The following is an 18,522-nucleotide window of genomic DNA, read 5'->3' on the forward strand; positions in this document are numbered from 1 at the left end:
CATCATCATTGAGGATGCCCACACAACACTTGCAATATAGCTACAAATGTTGGGTAAAGTGATGCAAGCTCCCCTCAACCATAATTATACTTCTAGTTTTGATATTTTGTTTTCAGTTCATGGATTTCATAAAATCCATGAGTTTTGTATTCTTAAAACATTTGACACGATTTATTTATATTTTTTAAAGTGTTATTTCCTTCAACTCAAATCCACTTTTGTATTCATTTGTTCAATGTATACTTGTGTATGTGATTAGAGTAGCTTCTATTTGATTAGATTATTACGTCTTTAAAGTTTATGTATTGAAGGATGCATAATAAAAGCTTTGAATCTTTAAAAATCTCTATATTTCATAGTTTTTTCAATTTGCCGAATATTCGCTGAACTTGAGTGCTGAGTTTGAATCTAAGTAAAAATCAGCTTGCCAAGTCCAAGTCTTGTAACTATGATCCACATACTAAGAGATGAGTCTCCTTACTTTGTAAATATGAAAAAATAGCAATGGAAATGAAGGAACAAAAACAGAAGCACCATTATAAATTGAATAGAGATGATAGATAACAAAATAAAGCTATTCTATTTCTATTCATCTTGAACAGGATATGATACTTTAAGGGTATAATGCTGAACTTGGAGACCAAACTCTTTTTCCCGTATATTGAGAATGTGTTATACACGTGGTATGTTTGTGTACTTGCATTTGTATGCTCTCAATTATCATAATCATGAAGATTACAGAAAATACAATTACAATCAATTTGCAATAACGGACAATTACAAAGACTGTTGGAATTCCAAATGATTCAATTTCATTGGTTGTTGCCAGATTGGAAGGGTGAAATGTGGTTGGATGACTTAACCCCATCAATGATGTGGCTTTTTGAGTAGTGCTTGTAGAGTGTAGTACTTGCCAAATCTGATTGAGAATTTCCGATTTAAATGCTCAAGGAATATTGTCAAACACTTGTCATGAAACTTCTGTACTTGCTGATTGTGGTTTCTTTTTGATATTCTGATTTAAGAGATGATAATATGCATTCATTGAACTCAAAAGGCCATATATAAAAGTCTGAAACCTAATGAGAATGCAATGTAACAACTAACACCTACCACTAACCTTTCAATGACATGACTGAAATCGTATGAAATATGCATCTACAGCTTTTAGACATTTCTACGAACATTTGGCATACATTCTAAGAGACCAAAATGCACTTACAGCAGATCGTCATTAACACAAACACTTGTCATACATACATGCAATTCCCACATGCCAATGAGTGGTACTAACAACAATTAATGTAGCTTCCAACAATCTGAAATCTCTCTTCAAACCCGTTTGAATTTATGTAGATTAGCTCTTCTAAAATGCATTAGTACTGTAGCATTTACTATTCGTGGGTACTGTAGCGATTTACTATTCACTGGTACTGTAGCGCACTGTTCACGGGCACTGTAGCAGCAAATAAATCTCTGAATATAATCTCTTTCAATCTGCAAACAAACTCTGAAATAAACCCTCCAATCAGCTCAATATTGACTCCTGAATGAAACCAACTCTCACAAGCATAATCAAATGATATCGCACACCCTCTATATGCTGTTACAATAAAGAAACCATGCTCTCCAATGCTGACGAGCCTTGAATCCTACAGAAACCCTTGGTATTCTACACTTCAATGCTCTAGAGAAACTTCAATCAAAAACTTCAATCACATAATGAAGTTCGATTCCTTTTGCACACTTATATTTCCTCAAGAAGTTCGAACTTCTTCAAAAAGCTCTTAATTAACATTAAAATGTTATAATATTTCATTGGCATCAATAATGTAATTAAACCTTGGGTTATGTGCTCATAAATTATTAATAAACTTGGCCCCCTTCTCATGATAAATAGACCCTCATTTAAGTGCTTTATAATATAAAGTCATTTTATAACTTAATAATATAATCTCCAAATAATTAATGTTTAATTGTGCCAATTAAACATTAATATCTCCATGAATACTCTGTATTTTCGAACGCCGTCTGAACTGGGAGCTAACATAAGGAGATTGCATATGACCATACCCCCTTTACTAAAAATAGTAGGGGTCCATCTCTAACATCCTAAGACTTACTAAAAATAGTAAGTAGAGCAAATGATGTCCGAATGATGTCAAATGAAGACCAAACTGAAGCACTCTGAACACTGGGGATGATACCAATCCTCAAAAGACCCTCTCACCAATCCCATTAGCCTACGAGGGTCAGGGTAATAGGCTAATCCTCACTAAAGAACTGATGTCAACAAAAAGGGGACATCACAGTCTGCCCCTCCTGAAATTGCTTGTCCCCAAGCAATCTCGACGGCAAATAGACTCCTCCACCTGGATCCCAAGTGAAGACCTGCACAATGTCCCTGCTATCAACAAATGACTCCTGTAACCCTGACACATCAAGCTGAACCTGCTGAATCAACTCATCCCCGCCATCTGGTGTCACTGGAGTAAGAGTCTCAAGTGGAGGCAACTCATAACACTGATCTTGGTTGCTACCAAACTTGGCACAAGGTATGCTGTCATACAAATTGTCCATCGCATGTGCCATTGAATTGTGCATCCGAAACAAATCACGTACATGAGGGTCCAATGTGAAAATGTACATGTTCGACATCATGTGCACACCCATAAATTCCTTTGCAAGCTTTGTCTGAAATCTCGATGCACCCAAAAGATCCCAAACCTCGAATAGAAGCATGCAACGTAGATCCTCAAACTCCTGCTGCTCAACTTTGATCTCATGTTCACCATGCCAAAAGTGAAGTCAACCAATGGAACCCACCTAAACTACAGTGTTAACCCAGTCATCACTCGGGTCCCAAAGCAAACTGCACTCACATCCATCTTCGATAAAGAGATACAAATTCCTGAAGGTATCTGCAACTCCACAACTATCTCTCACCTCTGCTAGACTCCCACAGATGTGCTGACTTGACAAGTAATCCATCTTGCAACTACTGAAACCATAATCACTCTGTAACCATGTATTCGTACGAAATCTCGGTGAGATAAGAGTGACCAACCCTGTCGGATACACATCAGTATAATGGAAAACTGACTGGTGTCCTTGCAAATAATATCCTACAACCATCTGAATCAAGTACTTGCAGCCTCTAGTCCCATCTTCTATAGATGGCGACCCTCCATCCCACAAGGGATGATATAATCCCTGAGCCAATCCACACCTACGCATCATCAGGTCATCCACATGTGGATCAAAGGAAAAGTGGTGAGCACTCCTCACAATGTAATTCATGTAGCAGGCTCCAACCTCAATCAACGACTCATCACTAACAACTCTAGAATCAAAAGATGACTACAAACTCTGGCCCCGAAAAGTGGATTGGGTAGGGCCTCTGGCAACCTGCTCAACGAACCCAATCGCAAAATCTCTATTTGGAAGCATTGTAGCCAAAGTGTCTACAATTGCTCCCACAAGACGCTTGATGGCATGAGAACCTCGAATGAGAGTATCCCCGGTAGCTCCATACAGACCATCTTGAAACTCGGAACTCTCAAGTAGGTGCTCAACAAATAAGTTGGCGCTGTAAAAACGAAATAAGGTTGAGTCAACCTTATCTCCAAAAACCTGCAGCTGATGACTCTGACTCTGAGTCGCAACAAACTGTCCACCCAGATCAACTGCATGAGATGAGGAAACATATTTGGTTCCAGGAGAGGAAAACAAATCAGTTTGAGAGCCATACGCCCAACCAGGTAACACTCTACCAGTCACTTGTGTAGATGAGGGAGTGTCACGGTGCACCAACTCACAACTCTCTGGAGAACCCATCACCGCCATACTAGCACGATCAGCAATTTGACCTGCATCACTTGTAGTAGCACCGATCACTGAAGAACTTGGTGCAACATGTGGTTCTCCACTGCTCTCAACCAAGATGATCATCCCATTTGAATCAATTGCACCTAACTCAGTGATGGAGACAACAACATCCTTAACATATCCATCACCACATCCATGATCCATGGATATAAGACCATCACCAACTGCCACTGTAGGAGACTGTATTGTATATGTAACAGGTGAAGAGTGAGCTCGACTCAACTCCACAGTAAGATTATTAATCCGTGCCTGTGACTCCTGAAGGGCCAACTGAGTGCTCTCCAACAAGTTCAAAGTCACCTCAAGCTCATGAGTGAGCTCGTCAACCTCCTCTTCCTTCCCCCTCAATGCATCATAATAGATACTGTCAAGCATAAGGAGATGATCTCTATCTGATAATATCTGTAGGTAATGATTCCGCATTACCCCAACGGCATCTCTGAGCGACTGAAACTCTGCAAGGGTAAGCCCACCATCCAAGTGCTCACATATACCAGGAGTCCAGCAACAATGTGCCACCAATTGCTGCACAATATAGAAGTGTTCTAAGGCTGAAGTTATCATACTTCTGTTCACCTTCAGTTGCACTACTAAATGGTGAGAACCCTGGAACTTCTCACTTCCATTCAAATTTCCTGGTTTGAAATCTACACTCTGGTAAGAGGCGGAGTCGTCATCGCTCACTGAGTAGTAAGCATCATCATGTGTGCTATCTACTTCGCACACATCCTCAACAAGTGTACCGCTGTCATGTACCTCTTGGGATGGCTCGAATAACATGTTAGAGACTACTGAACCGCCAATATCAATGCTCACGTCCCCTATCCATATAAATGTGTGCACATCAGTCATACAATCCTCGAAACCATCACCATTAGGCAAATTTTCTGATTTGTTTTCCATGGTTTGATTGGAAAAATCAGACTTGTTGTGGTTTGAATCCACAACACCTATGGCCTCAACATCACCCATAACTTGAGTGTCTGCATTAGGTGCCTCCACACAACCATCAATCTTGTTGTGACGTTTTCACACATCGCCCCATTGCAAATGGAGACCCCCTTCTTTTTAGGCCCTTTTGGTCTTTTGGCTTTGTTTTTTGGGTCTTTTTCGCAGCAGTCTCGTCAATTTCTCCACTTTGCAAGTGTTTGGGGGTCGTATTGATTAAATCCGCTTTTCGTTTGAGCGAGTTTGGTGAAGTCTAGGGCATGTTTTGTCTTTTTTGGGATTTATGCCTTTTGTCCTAGATTTTAGGGGTTTCTATTAGGGTTTTGGAAAAACTGAACATATCGTTGGAATCACGACCCCTCAAGGAACCTCCCAGTAAAATTTGAGCAAAAACGGAGCAACTTTCTATTTTTAGAAAGTTCCTATTTTTTAGGGATTTTACTGAGCCTCGGAATGTCATCATTTTGCCAAAAGTCAAACTTACTATTTTTAGTAAGTTTCTATTTTTAGTAAGTCATGTTGCGTCTTGTTTTGGGCTCTAACTCTGACGTTTTGGAAAGTTTCTATTTTGGGAAAGTCTATTTGTGGCAGGATCGGGCTAGCAGACAGCGAAGAATCAACATGCACAATCACTTCTAAATCTGGAAAGTTGAAAGCAGACAGGCAGGGGTCTAAAATGGCTAAGTGTGAGAATCATCCCTGAAGTGGAAGGCACAAAATTGTTCTAGGTCTGGAAAATCCACCTCCAAAGTCCCAAAGTGGCATCTCAGCACAGACAGTGGTCAAAATTTGGCTAAGTATGGGAATTTGTTTAGGAATGGAAAGCTTGAAAAATCATCTAAGTTTGGAAATTCACATCAATCCACCAATGTCATCTGGATCCAAAAGTGGCCTAAAATTTCACTAAGTCTGAAAATGTGAAAGAATCCAGAATTTGCATTATGATTCCTATGGACCTGAAACCACTCTCAAACATCCTGACAATATATATGAAATATAACTTAAAGTATAAGAAAGGAAAAAGACATATTGAAGATGCCACTTATACTTAAATGTTATATTTCATATATATATCCTGACGAAGAGACTGGAACTTGTGAAAAGCATCAAAATCCCTCCATGCATGAAGAATTCCGCCCAAGGAAATGATTGGGCGCTAGATGAGGCAGGTCTGGAAATGTTTAGAAATTCATGAATCCTCCACAGTGGTGAAATTCCGCCCAACTGTGGACTTAGGCGCTAAAAAAGAGGTCTCAAGGATTCACAAAAAAATTGTGAATTCCACCACTTAGTTAAAATTTCGCCCTACTCCAAGGGAGGGCGCCAAAGTGGAGTGCTCAAGGAGAATGGAAAAAGTTTAGAATTCCACGCCTAAAGGAGATTAGCGCCCAAGGCATGAATAAGGCGCTGAAATGAGGTCCTCAAGGAATTCATAAAAAATGAAGAAATCCATTGCATAGTGATTATAGCAAAGGTATCCATGGAGAGCAGGAAAGAATAAATATCCTCCACAAAATTCACTGAATCCTCCACCAAGTCAAAATTCCACCCAAGATGAAGGACAGGCACCAAAATGAAGGAGGCATGGAGGATTCACAAATTTCATTGAATCCTCCACCAAGTCAAAATTCCGCCCAAGATGAAGGACAGGCGCCAAAACCAAGGAGGCATGGAGGATTCACAAAATTCACTGAATCCTCCACCAAGTCAAAATTGCGCCCAAGAAGAAGAAATTCCAAGAAAGTGAAAAAATTGGTGCTGTGTCAGAAATTCCTCCCTTCAAGACAAAATTTTAGGAAAGGTAAAAAATTGACTAAGTGTTTGAAATTTCTTCCTTTAGGACATAGTTCTTGGAAATCATGAAAATTGGCTAAGGCATGAAGAATTTCCTTCCTCAGGGTAAGGAACAAATTCCTTTCCAAAGGAGAATTCCTCCACAACAAGAAATCACACCCAAGGATGAATTGAAGATAAAATTTCTAAGGCAAGGAAGGAATCATGGATGAACTGAACAAGAAATTTCCCCCCCCGGGAAAAATTTGAAAAATCCATTTTCAAGGCTCAAATGACCTCCAAATTTAGAAATTTTTGAAGATATGGATACGTTAGAGAATTCTCTCTCTCCTGGACCAAAACCCTAAAATTGTGGAAATTCCTAAAAAATAGGAGATGGTGGAGAATTATTGAAAATCTCCTCCAGAGCAAAGAGAGTTCGAGAAACTTCAAGAAAAATTCTTCATGGATCAAATTCTTCTCTCCTGAAGTTTTCTCTCTCCAAGGTTTTATCGCCAAGTGGCAGCCGAGTCAACGAACGTTGAATTAATGAAGCATCTCTCTGCATGCAACCATCACATTTATGGTATTATGACATATTCCTTCTGCATGCAGCCGTCACATTCAGAAGATGATGGTGCATTTATGGCATCACGGGCGATTTTTGCATGAGGTTACATTCATTGCATAGTGGGCACTTCTGGAATGTAATTAATTGTAATGGGATAGAATTAATTGTATATGGGCATGATGGGTTATTAATTACCGATTCCCACCTTGTTGCACCTTGAGTGGGAATCTTCTGGGGTGAACCCTAATTAGGGTTTGCATGGCCTGAGGCCCATATAAAGGGGTGACCCCCTCATTTGTAAAGGAGGGAGCTTTGTATGAAATTGTTGCGATAAGCTTTGAGATAATAACAGTGAAACATTGTTCTTTGATGGTGTCTACTTAGGTTATTTTTTTAAAGCTTGCATGGTTTCACCTTCCTCACTTAGAGTAGAAGTAGTGAAGTGCTTTGATTTCAATGGAGAATGTAATGGTGTCTGATGAATTTCCATGGTTCATACTTTTTGCATCTTGCTGATTGTAAGTTGCAGTGTAAAGTTAGCCTGAACCCCCTAAATTTGTGCTAAGTTCGATTGTAGATGGTCGTTTGGATTGTGCCGTTTTTGGGTATTCAAATGTACTTTCACGATTTGAAAATCCTCTAGCATCCCCAAAAGATTGCACCGGTTCTTGCGGAGTTGTAGTTGATCTTGGCGAAGCAGAGCTTGGTTTGTTTGGAATTTGTCCACCAAAGCAGTAACTGTTGATATCATGGCCCTTAGGAATAGATTTAGATCCTTCTGAACCCTTTCCCTTTTACTTTTAGTTCATTTTAGTCCATTTGAAGCAGAAGCATCGCAAAATTGCCATATCTGATGATGGAGTTCCAGCCACAACAAAGAAGTGAAAGAATGATGCAAATGTAAGGCCCCTTGGATTACCAGCAATCACATCAGCCAACTGAGTCACGTCCGTAGAATAAAGGAACCTTGGAGTCAATTGTTTGAACTTCTTGCAATCTTAGCATGCAATCACACTTTGATCAAGAGAGAGTGAAGTGACCGTTAGGCAACTTTATTTTGTGTTCGACGTAGTCATCAAAAACACGTCAACAAATCTCACCTGAGATGGCTGCTAACTCACGATTAGGCAATGAAATATGACCGCTGTTGCAAAAATCAGAATTGTTATCATGACTGATAATGACTTCTAAAGTGCTATCAGTGTCAACATTCTCTTCAAATCTGACCCTCACTTCCTGCACATGTGCCTCCTCACTCTTGGAGTCATCATGAAGTGTCTTGTGCCCAACATATTCATCCATGTAAGTCTGATTTTTGCTCGCCATAGGTTCAGCTGTATGCTGGTCACGGGTTGCTAAAAATTCATTACAGAGGTTTCTAGATACTTGCCCTGTAGAGACCTCTAGTTTCTCCTTCCCCTTAAAAAGAGATGTCATATACCAAGCAATTCTATCAAGTTTTGCAAAGTCTGAAATCAATTCATCCAGCTTCTTCTGGCTTTGTTTTAACTTTTCCAATGAGCAATACACTTGCTTCATATTTTGGTCCCACTGATTCTGGGTACCCGAAGTAACCATGATTAACTAGCTGAATCAATCTACCCAACAGGTTGGCAAGAAACCGCTCTGATACCACTGTAGTATCCCTTGCCAAATCTGATTGAAAATTTCCGATTTAAATGCTCAAGGAATATTGTCAAACACTTGTCATGAAACTTTTGTACTTGCTGATTGTGGTTTCTTTTTGATATTCTGATTTAAGAGATGATAATATGCATTCATTGAACTCAAAATGACATATATCAAAATCTGAAACTAAATGAGAATGCAATGTAACACCTACCACTAACCTTTCAATGACAATGTGTGACTGAAATCGTATGAAATATGCATCTACAGCTGTTAGACATTTCTACGAACATTTGGCATGCATTCTAAGAGACCAAAATGCACTTACAACAGATTGTCATTAACACAAACACTTGTCATACATACATGTAATTCCCACATGCCAATGAGTGGTACTAACAGCAATTAATGTAGCCTCCAACAATCTGAAATCGCTCTTCAAACCCCTTTGAATTTATGTTGATTAACTCTTCTAAAATGCATTAGTATTGTAGCGTTTACTATTCATGCGTACTGTAGCGATTTACTATTCACAAGTACTGTAGCGCACTGTTCACGAGCACTGTAGCAGCAAATAAATCTCTGAATATAATCTTTTTCAATCTGCAAACAAACTCTGAAATAAAACCCTCCAATTAGCTCAATATTGACTCTTGAATGAAGCCAATTCTCACAAGCATAATCAGATGATATCGCACACCCTCTATATGTTGTTACAATGAAGAAACTACGCTCTCCAATGCCGACGAGCCTTGAACCCTGCAGAAACCCTTGGTATTCTACACTTCAATGCTCTAGAGAAACTTCAATCAAAAACTCCAATCACATAATGAAGTTCGATTCCTTTTGCACACTTATATTTCCTCAAGAAGTTCAAACTTCTTCAAAAAGTTCTTTATTAACATTAAAATGTTATAATATTTCATTGGCATCAATAATGTAATTAAACCTTGGGTTATGTGCTCATAAATTATTAATAAACTTGGCCCCCTTCTCATGATAAATAGACCCTCATTTAAGTGCTTTATAATATAAAGTCATTTTATAACTTAATAATATAATCTCCAAATAATTGATGTTTAATTGAGCCAATTAAACATTAATATTTCCATGAATACTCTGTATTTTCGAACGCCGTCTAAACTAGGAGCTAACATGAGGAGACTGCATATGACCATACCCCCTTTACTAAAAATAGCAAGGGTCCATCTCTAACGTCCCAAGACTTACTAAAAATAGTAAGTAGAGCAAATGATGTCCGAATGATGCCAAACGAAGACCAAACTGAAGCACTCTGAACACTGGGGATGATACCAATCCTCAAAAGACCCTCTAACCAATCCCATTAGCCTATGAGGGTCAGGGTAATAGGCTAATCCTCACTAAAGAACTGATGTCAACAAAAAGGGGGCATCACATAGAGCTAAGCATACTATCGGTGTGATTCATATTGTTCTTTGCATGAGGTGCAAAGTCTGTAGTGCTGTTTGCATGTGTGAAATTCACAAATTACAATCCATGTGTGTTGAATATGTATAGCTTCGGTCGGAATTCTCTAATCAAGCCTATACAATTCAAATGTCTAATTGGCCTATCGGCCTTAGACATTTAAATAACTGTTCTCATTATTAAGTTTAGATTTAGCCTTTAGATTATACATAACCATTATCCACTTGCATTACTTTATCGACTTTTTGTAATGATCGGTTTACTCCATTTTGTTATCGTAGCAGTTAATGTTGGTTGTTATCGATAACCGATTATGATTGGTTGTAACCGATTATATTAGTATCGTTTGGATATAATTTCGATTCATTTATGAATCAGGCTGCATTCAAATAGTCTACGGTCTCCTTGTGAAGAGGCACGACTCCTTAAGTAGACTACGAGTATCATATATTAGGATGATACATTTCCATTGGAGCGAGATATACAGAAGACATAGAAAAAGACTTCGAATAATATTGAACCAAGTGCAGACCAAAGGTAGATACGATTGGTAGACGGCTGGCATACTCAACGAATAGCATCAGACTGAATATGATGGCAAAGGAACGGGGATAGTATATACGGTGAATATATGAAATCGATAGCTTGCTGTGAATAAACTCAGTGGCAACCAAATTATTTGTGTTGCTAGCAGATCAAACATACACTCAGCATACAGAGAGATAATAGCAGTTTGTGTTCGATTATATTCTGTCAATCCAGAATACTAATAGCATATCAAATATACATATATATATATATATAATACAGCAGACGGTGAACAACATCATTGTCTCAGATCGAGCGGACAGCAATCCGTGACAGACTACAACTGTTCATATCGTGGCAATCACATATTGTATCGAGTACATATAGTATCAGATCGATAACACTTAAAAGGTTACATTTACAGTCATAGAAAGTTGAAGTTAAATTTCCCAGCTATTCAAATCTGATAAAAAACTTAACAATGTGTAGTGAAGAGCAAATTCAATTGTGAATAGTGCAAGTTTTCCTTGGAAAGGTGCATGCCCAACTAAAAGGTGCTTATTTTGGAATAGTATATGGCAAGTCATCATTATAAAATATCACTCCATGCTTTGTCTACATAAGGTCCAAAACTGAAATTAATCTCTTGTGAAACAATAAAATACTTATACTCCATTCACATCTTGCACTCAAATAGCTTATATAGATTAGGATGCAAGCTATTAGGTGGGCAAGATCATTTACAAGCAGTGTTCCACGGGCGTTGGGGACGGGGGGACGGGGGAACGGGGGGGACGCGTTTCCGGGATGGGGGAACCAAGGGCCAAAATTTGGGGACGGCGGGGGGACGGCGGCGGGGCGGTGGCGGGGTGGTGGTGCTCATATACTTGTACATATACATATAGTACTTGAAAAACTAGTTTTGAAAAGATGTATGACAGTATTACAGTGTAAGAATTACATTTCAAATGAGACTATAGGAAATTTGAAATACTAAATCTAAATACCAAGATTTCTAAGTTGTGTTGTTATATGGAGCCTATTCAAACTCGGAGGTTAGATTTTCCCTACTTCTATCGGCGCAGTTTCCCCCTATATTTTTCAACGGGGGTTTGGGGGCAGCGCCCCTTGCGCGTACCCTGTCGCGATACAGGGCGGGGTCGAGGGGCAGCGCCCCACGAGGCCAAAAATACTTTTATTATTTTCTAAAGGTGTCGGGTGTTATTTTTCTATTGGCCCACGTCCAATTAGAGTTACCCCTTAACCCTCAAAAAACTTAAAAACTCACTTTTTTTTAAAATTTTAATTTTAAACATTGCATATAAGTGGGGGCGACAGGAGACGTCTAGGCGTCTCCCTGTCCTTGGAGAGACGTCTGCACGTCTCTTGAAGGACGGAGAGACGCCCAAACGTCTCCCAAGGAGACGTCTCCACGTCTCCACGTCTCCCTGGGAGACGCGGGGACGTCTCCGCGTCCCGGCGGCACTTGGGTGGCGGTGGCGGGACGGCGGGGGACGTCGCGTCCCCGTCCCCCCGTCCCCGAGACGTTTCTGATGGGGGGACGCGCCCAAAAAGGGGGGGGACACGTCCCCGTGGAACACTGTTTACAAGAGAACAGAAGAACTAACTACATTTTTATAGGTAGCTAATTCGATCACTGAGGTACACAACTTATCTCTTAATTTGAATTTGCTTGAAAATGCTCTTTCATAGCAATGGTTATTTTAATGAAGCATAAAACTATCTCCATTTTTTACTGCATGTGCTTTGTCTTATTGTTCAGGCTCCTTGCATTCAACTCGTAATGTGTTGCTTTGTGTTGCCCTCCTTCTATTAGTATTCAGGTTCGTTGAGCATTCTCATGATTTGAAACCATAATTGCCATCACATTGGTAACAACTTATTGATCCCCCTCTTTGCCCTAGGCCACTCACATACATTCTATGGTGTCACAATCTTTTTCATGACAACTCTCTCTGGTCTCTCCCATGTTTTAGTCTAATACTTCCATTGCGAGGCTGGTAAACGTCACAACCTTTGTATACTGTTTTCAAGTGTCCTTTTGCAACCTTGTCCTAACTTAGATTATTTAAGCTCTCTGATATAAATTCAAGCAGGCCATCAAATCTCTCTAAATAAACCACATCTGATTCCTCTGACTTTTGTCTAACACATTGATACCTGTTCAGTAAAACGTACTCCTACACTTGTGACTAAAATTTTCACTTCACAGCCCTGATAAAATATTCCCATGCTGTAGGAGATCTGTCATATAATCCTAAAGGTACAACTCTTCCAACATAGGGTTGCTTTTATTTCAAGATTTGAAATCAAACTTTCTTAAAAATAAAAAAATACAAAATAGTTTTTTAAAAGCGAGATTCAAAACCATATAGTTTCCCACTTTCTGTCATATTTAGAAACCCTTTTTTCCCATACCTTTAACTATTTCCCTAAAATTCTCTCAAGATGAGCTTGGGGAAGGCAACAGAAATTCAAGGAGTTTCAAGGTATTGGCAAATTATGATGATATTTTTGTAATTATCAAATTTTGAAGGTAAAATAAAAAGGGGAAAGCAAAAAGAGAGGGAAGACAAAATGTGTAGCCATGGAAAAACTGTGGTTGAGCAGTGGTTGCATGATTCTGTCACCCCATCTCCATCTACAGTTTTAGTTTCAAATCCTCAGCTATAACTACTTCACTATTCTAAGAAAAGATTCCAAATCATGCACTGTGCCTGTTGAAAAATTACATGGGGCAACCCCAGCCTTAAAAAAGTGAGCAGTGGGCAGCTGCATGGGACCATGCTATAGTGCTCAAGAGAGAGCATCCAATTAACCCCAAACTTGTCTAATTTGGAAGGGACAGATGAAGGCTAATTATCCTTCTGAAACAACCCCTTATATGAAGCAATATAATGCTCAAACAGATTCACTTGTTAATGAAGCACTTACAACAGAATGAGAAATATAGGGCAATTTCTAATAACAATGTCTTAAATTAAAGCTGTAATACTGCTGACTCTAAATATAGTTGGGTCTAGTGGACATAATCATAATCATTTTATTTCTAAATGGGAACCTGAAATTTGAATTTAATTATCCGAATAAAGTGGACTTCTAAAACAGCTCACAATATTTACGTTCCTAATTTCTTCTAGAACAGCCTGAGAATATTTTCGTTATTAATTTCTGCTAGCCTGAGAATACAATTGAGCTCAAAAAATGGAAACAGAAAACTGTGAAGTGCAGGGACCTTGAAAAAGAGCTTATTATCACGGCCACTAGCAGCCACTCGGAGAACAGATGCTGCAGCTCCGATAGTATTTGCCATGAATTCCGCAACACCGCTAGCGGTTTCTTGCGAAACCTGCCACTCCAGAGGGTCCACCGGAACCCTATGGTTTAAAACAAGAAACCATGAATAAAGAATAATAAAAAGACTCATATCAAAAATCACCATTACCATGTTGAAGCTCTTCATTAAATTGAAAATAGTTGAAACTCACGATACAGTCAGATGGCGGAACATCAATCCTAAGACTGCAAAGGAGCAGAGAATGACAAGCAGGACATCACAGATGAGGGAAACGAGGGTGGTCTGAAGAATAGCACAGTGGTAATATACGAGCGTCCCACATGCCATTAAAACTAGTGTTATGCCTGGTTTTCTCGCTACTCTGCAAACCAATTCCAGCGTCATTACAATTTCTGTTGAAACTTTTTGTCAATCAATTCAGAAGCGCCGGCAGCTGGTCTCTGTTATCATAGCCGTTTTGGGTTGACTTTAACATTGTCTGGCGGCCTAAATTTGACGGTCCACCCTATTTGTTAAGTTATATGGGGTCAATAGAATGTATCAGTCTTTTTATGAGGTTATTTAGCTTATTTTGGGTAGCAGTCATTTTGTGTAAAAATTTGTGGAATTAGTGATGCTTGTTTTTAGCCAACCTTCTTAAATAATATTTTTAATGAAATTTTAAAAAATTCTTACAAATAAAATTTAAAAACAAAATTTAAGACAAATAAAAAGGAGAGAAAAAAATTTGGTGAAGCCATGTGCCATTTTTTCTTAATAAGAAGTTGCTTCTTATTTTCAGCCCCTTCTCTTTTTTCTAGGCTACTCCACAAAAGTAGAAAAAGATTCTAGATTTTCAGTTCCCCGTAATTATAAAATTGCATGGGAATACTTTAGGTGCTTAAAAATAAGCAGGAAATAGACTTAAGCAGCCACATGGGGACATGAAATTATAATGTGTTTACAAGTCTAGACTTATAAATATATTATGGGCTAGTGCATTCTATCAACCTTATAGTCAACCTTTTTTATGACGGTACATCTGAGTTGGTCTAGTGGGGGAGAGTGTGTACCCTTTTTCAGAGGTCACAAGTTCAACTTTTGTAAGGGGTAAAACATGTATGTCTTGTTTATAGCACAGTTAAGTGCTTCCCGCAAGGAGTACGGGTAGTCCTAAATTACTATAAGCCATCTACAGACCCATAAATAGATTGTCGGGTATCATGAACTATAAAAGGATCCATTTCCATTTCCCTTCAAAGTTGCCATTTAAAATATTAACACATATTTTAATGTAAATACAATTATATATAATAACATCATAATCTTCTATAAATTTTCAACAAAATCTAAAATCTCTTTTATGCAATGTTTTTAATTTTATTGATTTTACGATAAAATATAGAAATATAATCATGCAATCATCAAATTTAGGTCGTGAAATTTATGATGCCATGTTACTTAAAGATTTCAACAAAATTTAAGAGTTTTGTTGTTTGTAGAGTTTCTTGCTTAATTTGGCACATTGTTGATGATTGAATTTTTTACTAATTAGATAAATAATTGGCTTGTTCCATGAGGTTTTTCTATTTATTCCTTATACACAATAGGTTGTCCTATAGAGGGGGCTATAATGTCAATTCTATGATACTCTATAATTATAGTAGCAAGCATATGTACCTAGCTCTTGTTTGCAGCATTATAGTTGTGTTTATTAATGATTTCTCTATTTCATAATCTCGATTCATTATATTTATGTAACTTCTAATAATGAGTTATGACTTTTGTGTGATTTGTATGTTCTTGTTCATGCACACATTTTGAACTTTTTACGATATTAGCTAGCTTTGGATATGTTCACTCATGCAATTTCAGCAAAGGTTCTTAAGTTAATTCAATCCACTTGACAATCATGTGATATTTTAATGTAATTGTTTTTGGATTAGATTGTGTAGATATTTTTTCATGAAAAAAATCTCTACACAATTTAATTCAGAAACAATTACTTTATTCTCTGTGGATTGTGGAAATTTGATATCATTAATGTTATATCTTGTCTTGCAGAGACAATAACTTAATCCTTTGAACTTTATATGATATCATTCTTTAAGTGTTAGAAAGGTCTTTAAAGTCTTAGATCTAGTAAACAAGTTGGTTTTGTCTTAATATATCTAGCAATTTTGTAAATATCATCATATTTCTACAATTTGTTTAGACAATCCACCTTCCAAAGGCCATTACTTTATTTTTCTATCAAACAAGTGGAGGTTTAAGGTCCTCTCCTATATATTATATGAAAAATATAAAAAATTTACATAAATAATCTAATAAGGTATTGTATTGGAGCAAGCCACAATTGAGAAAAAAAAAATAACAAATGACACAAACATCCAACTTAAGAAGAGAATTTCCAGTCATGTCACTGTTCGTTGAAAAAATTGGTTGATATAATAAGAAAATAAAAAAAGAGATCTCGAGTTGAGAAAACATAACACCAAACACCAAAGACACTAAGAAAATTATTGATAACCTTTAACCTCTATCATGTAAGAACCATATTCAAGCTTAATCAATGATGCCCTCTTGATTAGATATTTAACAACAATATCTACCTTGGCTATATCGAATCTCTCTTGTAAAGGAGAATTTTTGAAAGGTCTAAAAAGCTTTAGCACATAAAAACCAATTTTGTAAAACTCCAACCCTCACATTGAGGAGAGAAAATGCTAAATCATCACCATATCATGAACAATTTCTCCAAATTAAACCCATCACTTGAAGGGGAGTAAGCAATTTAGATGATTGTTTATTCATCTCTATCTCCAAACCGACTCTAAAACTTTTCTCATATGTAGAATCTTCCCAAAGCTATCAAAATTTCCCTATCCCTTGTTAGATGGAGCAAAAATTTAACAAACACTGAAGCAATTTTAATATATACCTAGTGCCTTACACCACCTTCAACGAAACCTCTTCCCAAGACCTCAATTATGGCTTTCATAACAAAACACTTTACAACCTTGCCACTGAGATCTCTCCCTAATAATTTTGTTGGTGTAATTATTCATTCTTATAAGATATAATTACACTTTACTTAAGTTAACTTAGGATAATGCATCTCATTGTAGTTTGGATATGAGACACTTAGGGAAGTGTGCACATAGGGATGATGCTTGTAGGAGAAATTCCACCTTTTGTTGTCTTATCTCATTGTTACATTCCATATTCAGTGGGAGATTCACCTCTTGTGGAATATTATATTATTTCTCCTACCTACCCCTACATATTCTTACCTACCCTTGTTTCTCATTGAGCCACATGTCATGATTGTGTGCTCACATATCCATTTGGCCTTACCTATATAAGAAGGCTCATCTCTCTTGTATTGGTTAATCTAGTTGATCACTTTTGCATATTGATGAGAATACAGTTTGTTCTTGTCAAACTATTGTCTCTCTTTTTTGTGCTTTCTTGGAAAATTCTCACATGGTATTAGAGCCATTGGGGCTTCATTGAGTAGTTTTTGGGAGATATTTTGGAGGGCTTCATTTTCGGATCTGAAGTGTTGCTTGTTTTGGAGGCGTCCTAGAGATTTTTCGACCTCATCATTGCGTTTAGGAGGCTATTTCCATAAAAATCAAGTATAGATTTACCTATATTTGGCGAAAGTGCATTTTGGGGCATCGGAGGAATTTTTTAGCCAATTCGGCTAAGTACGATACAGATTTAAAAATAATCATAATAATATTTTATTATTATTTTGTGAATATTGTATTTCATTTTAAAAAATTGCACAAGTTGTCGTCCGGGCCCACAACCTCGGCGTCTGCTCTGCCCCGACCTCCTCTCCCAATTGTCCAACAGCTAGCCGCTCCACTTGGGACCACCGCTACAATGACACCATGCAGGCACCACATCGTGCCACGTGGCGCCGAATAACTTGACAGACAAGACATGTGGTGGTGCTTTATTCAACCATGCACACGGTCCATGCACAGTCACTCTACCACGTTCTACCGACTCAGCACCACACAGATCTGACTCATCAGTCCAGTCAGTTGTCCCAGTCAGCAGTCGTACTGTGACATGCAGGTGCCACATCATCTGTACAATGATCCTTGTCATCCTGCCATGTCAGCTTGACATGTCATCGTATAGATGCACAATCATCTGTCATGTCAATGCCCAGTTAGTAGTTTGTACTGTCCCAATCAGCAGCACAGTCAACCTGACCATACTTGCCACATCATCACCGTATGACACTTGGCAACATCTGATTCATCCACGACAGCTTGTCTATATTGTACAGATGCCACATTAGCAAGGAAGTGAAGTTTTCTCGATGGTCATATGGTCGTCAAAATTAACATAGTGGCGTGTTGACGTCATCCTACGTTAGCACCTTTTTGAAAATTTAGATCCCTCACCATTGAGCAGT

The 18,522-nt window shown here is 38.1% G+C and overlaps 1 protein-coding gene across 1 annotated transcript in view; it reads right to left on the reverse strand.

The window, feature by feature from the left end:
• The window catches only part of LOC131045057 (reticulon-like protein B23), a 50,179-nt gene extending 35,581 nt beyond the window's left edge, over positions 1-14,598 (reverse strand). Inside the window, exons 1-2 of the mRNA XM_057978574.2 lie at positions 14,296-14,598; positions 14,043-14,184 (exon numbers count right to left, since the gene is read on the reverse strand). Of these exons, the coding sequence (XP_057834557.1) occupies positions 14,043-14,184; positions 14,296-14,489 (336 nt within the window). The 5' untranslated portion in view covers positions 14,490-14,598. The remainder of the gene's footprint in view (positions 1-14,042; positions 14,185-14,295) is intronic.
• Positions 14,599-18,522: the final 3,924 nt, after the last annotated feature.

This window comes from Cryptomeria japonica, chromosome 7 (assembly GCF_030272615.1).
Source record: "Cryptomeria japonica chromosome 7, Sugi_1.0, whole genome shotgun sequence".
Classification (NCBI taxonomy): domain Eukaryota; kingdom Viridiplantae; phylum Streptophyta; class Pinopsida; order Cupressales; family Cupressaceae; genus Cryptomeria; species Cryptomeria japonica.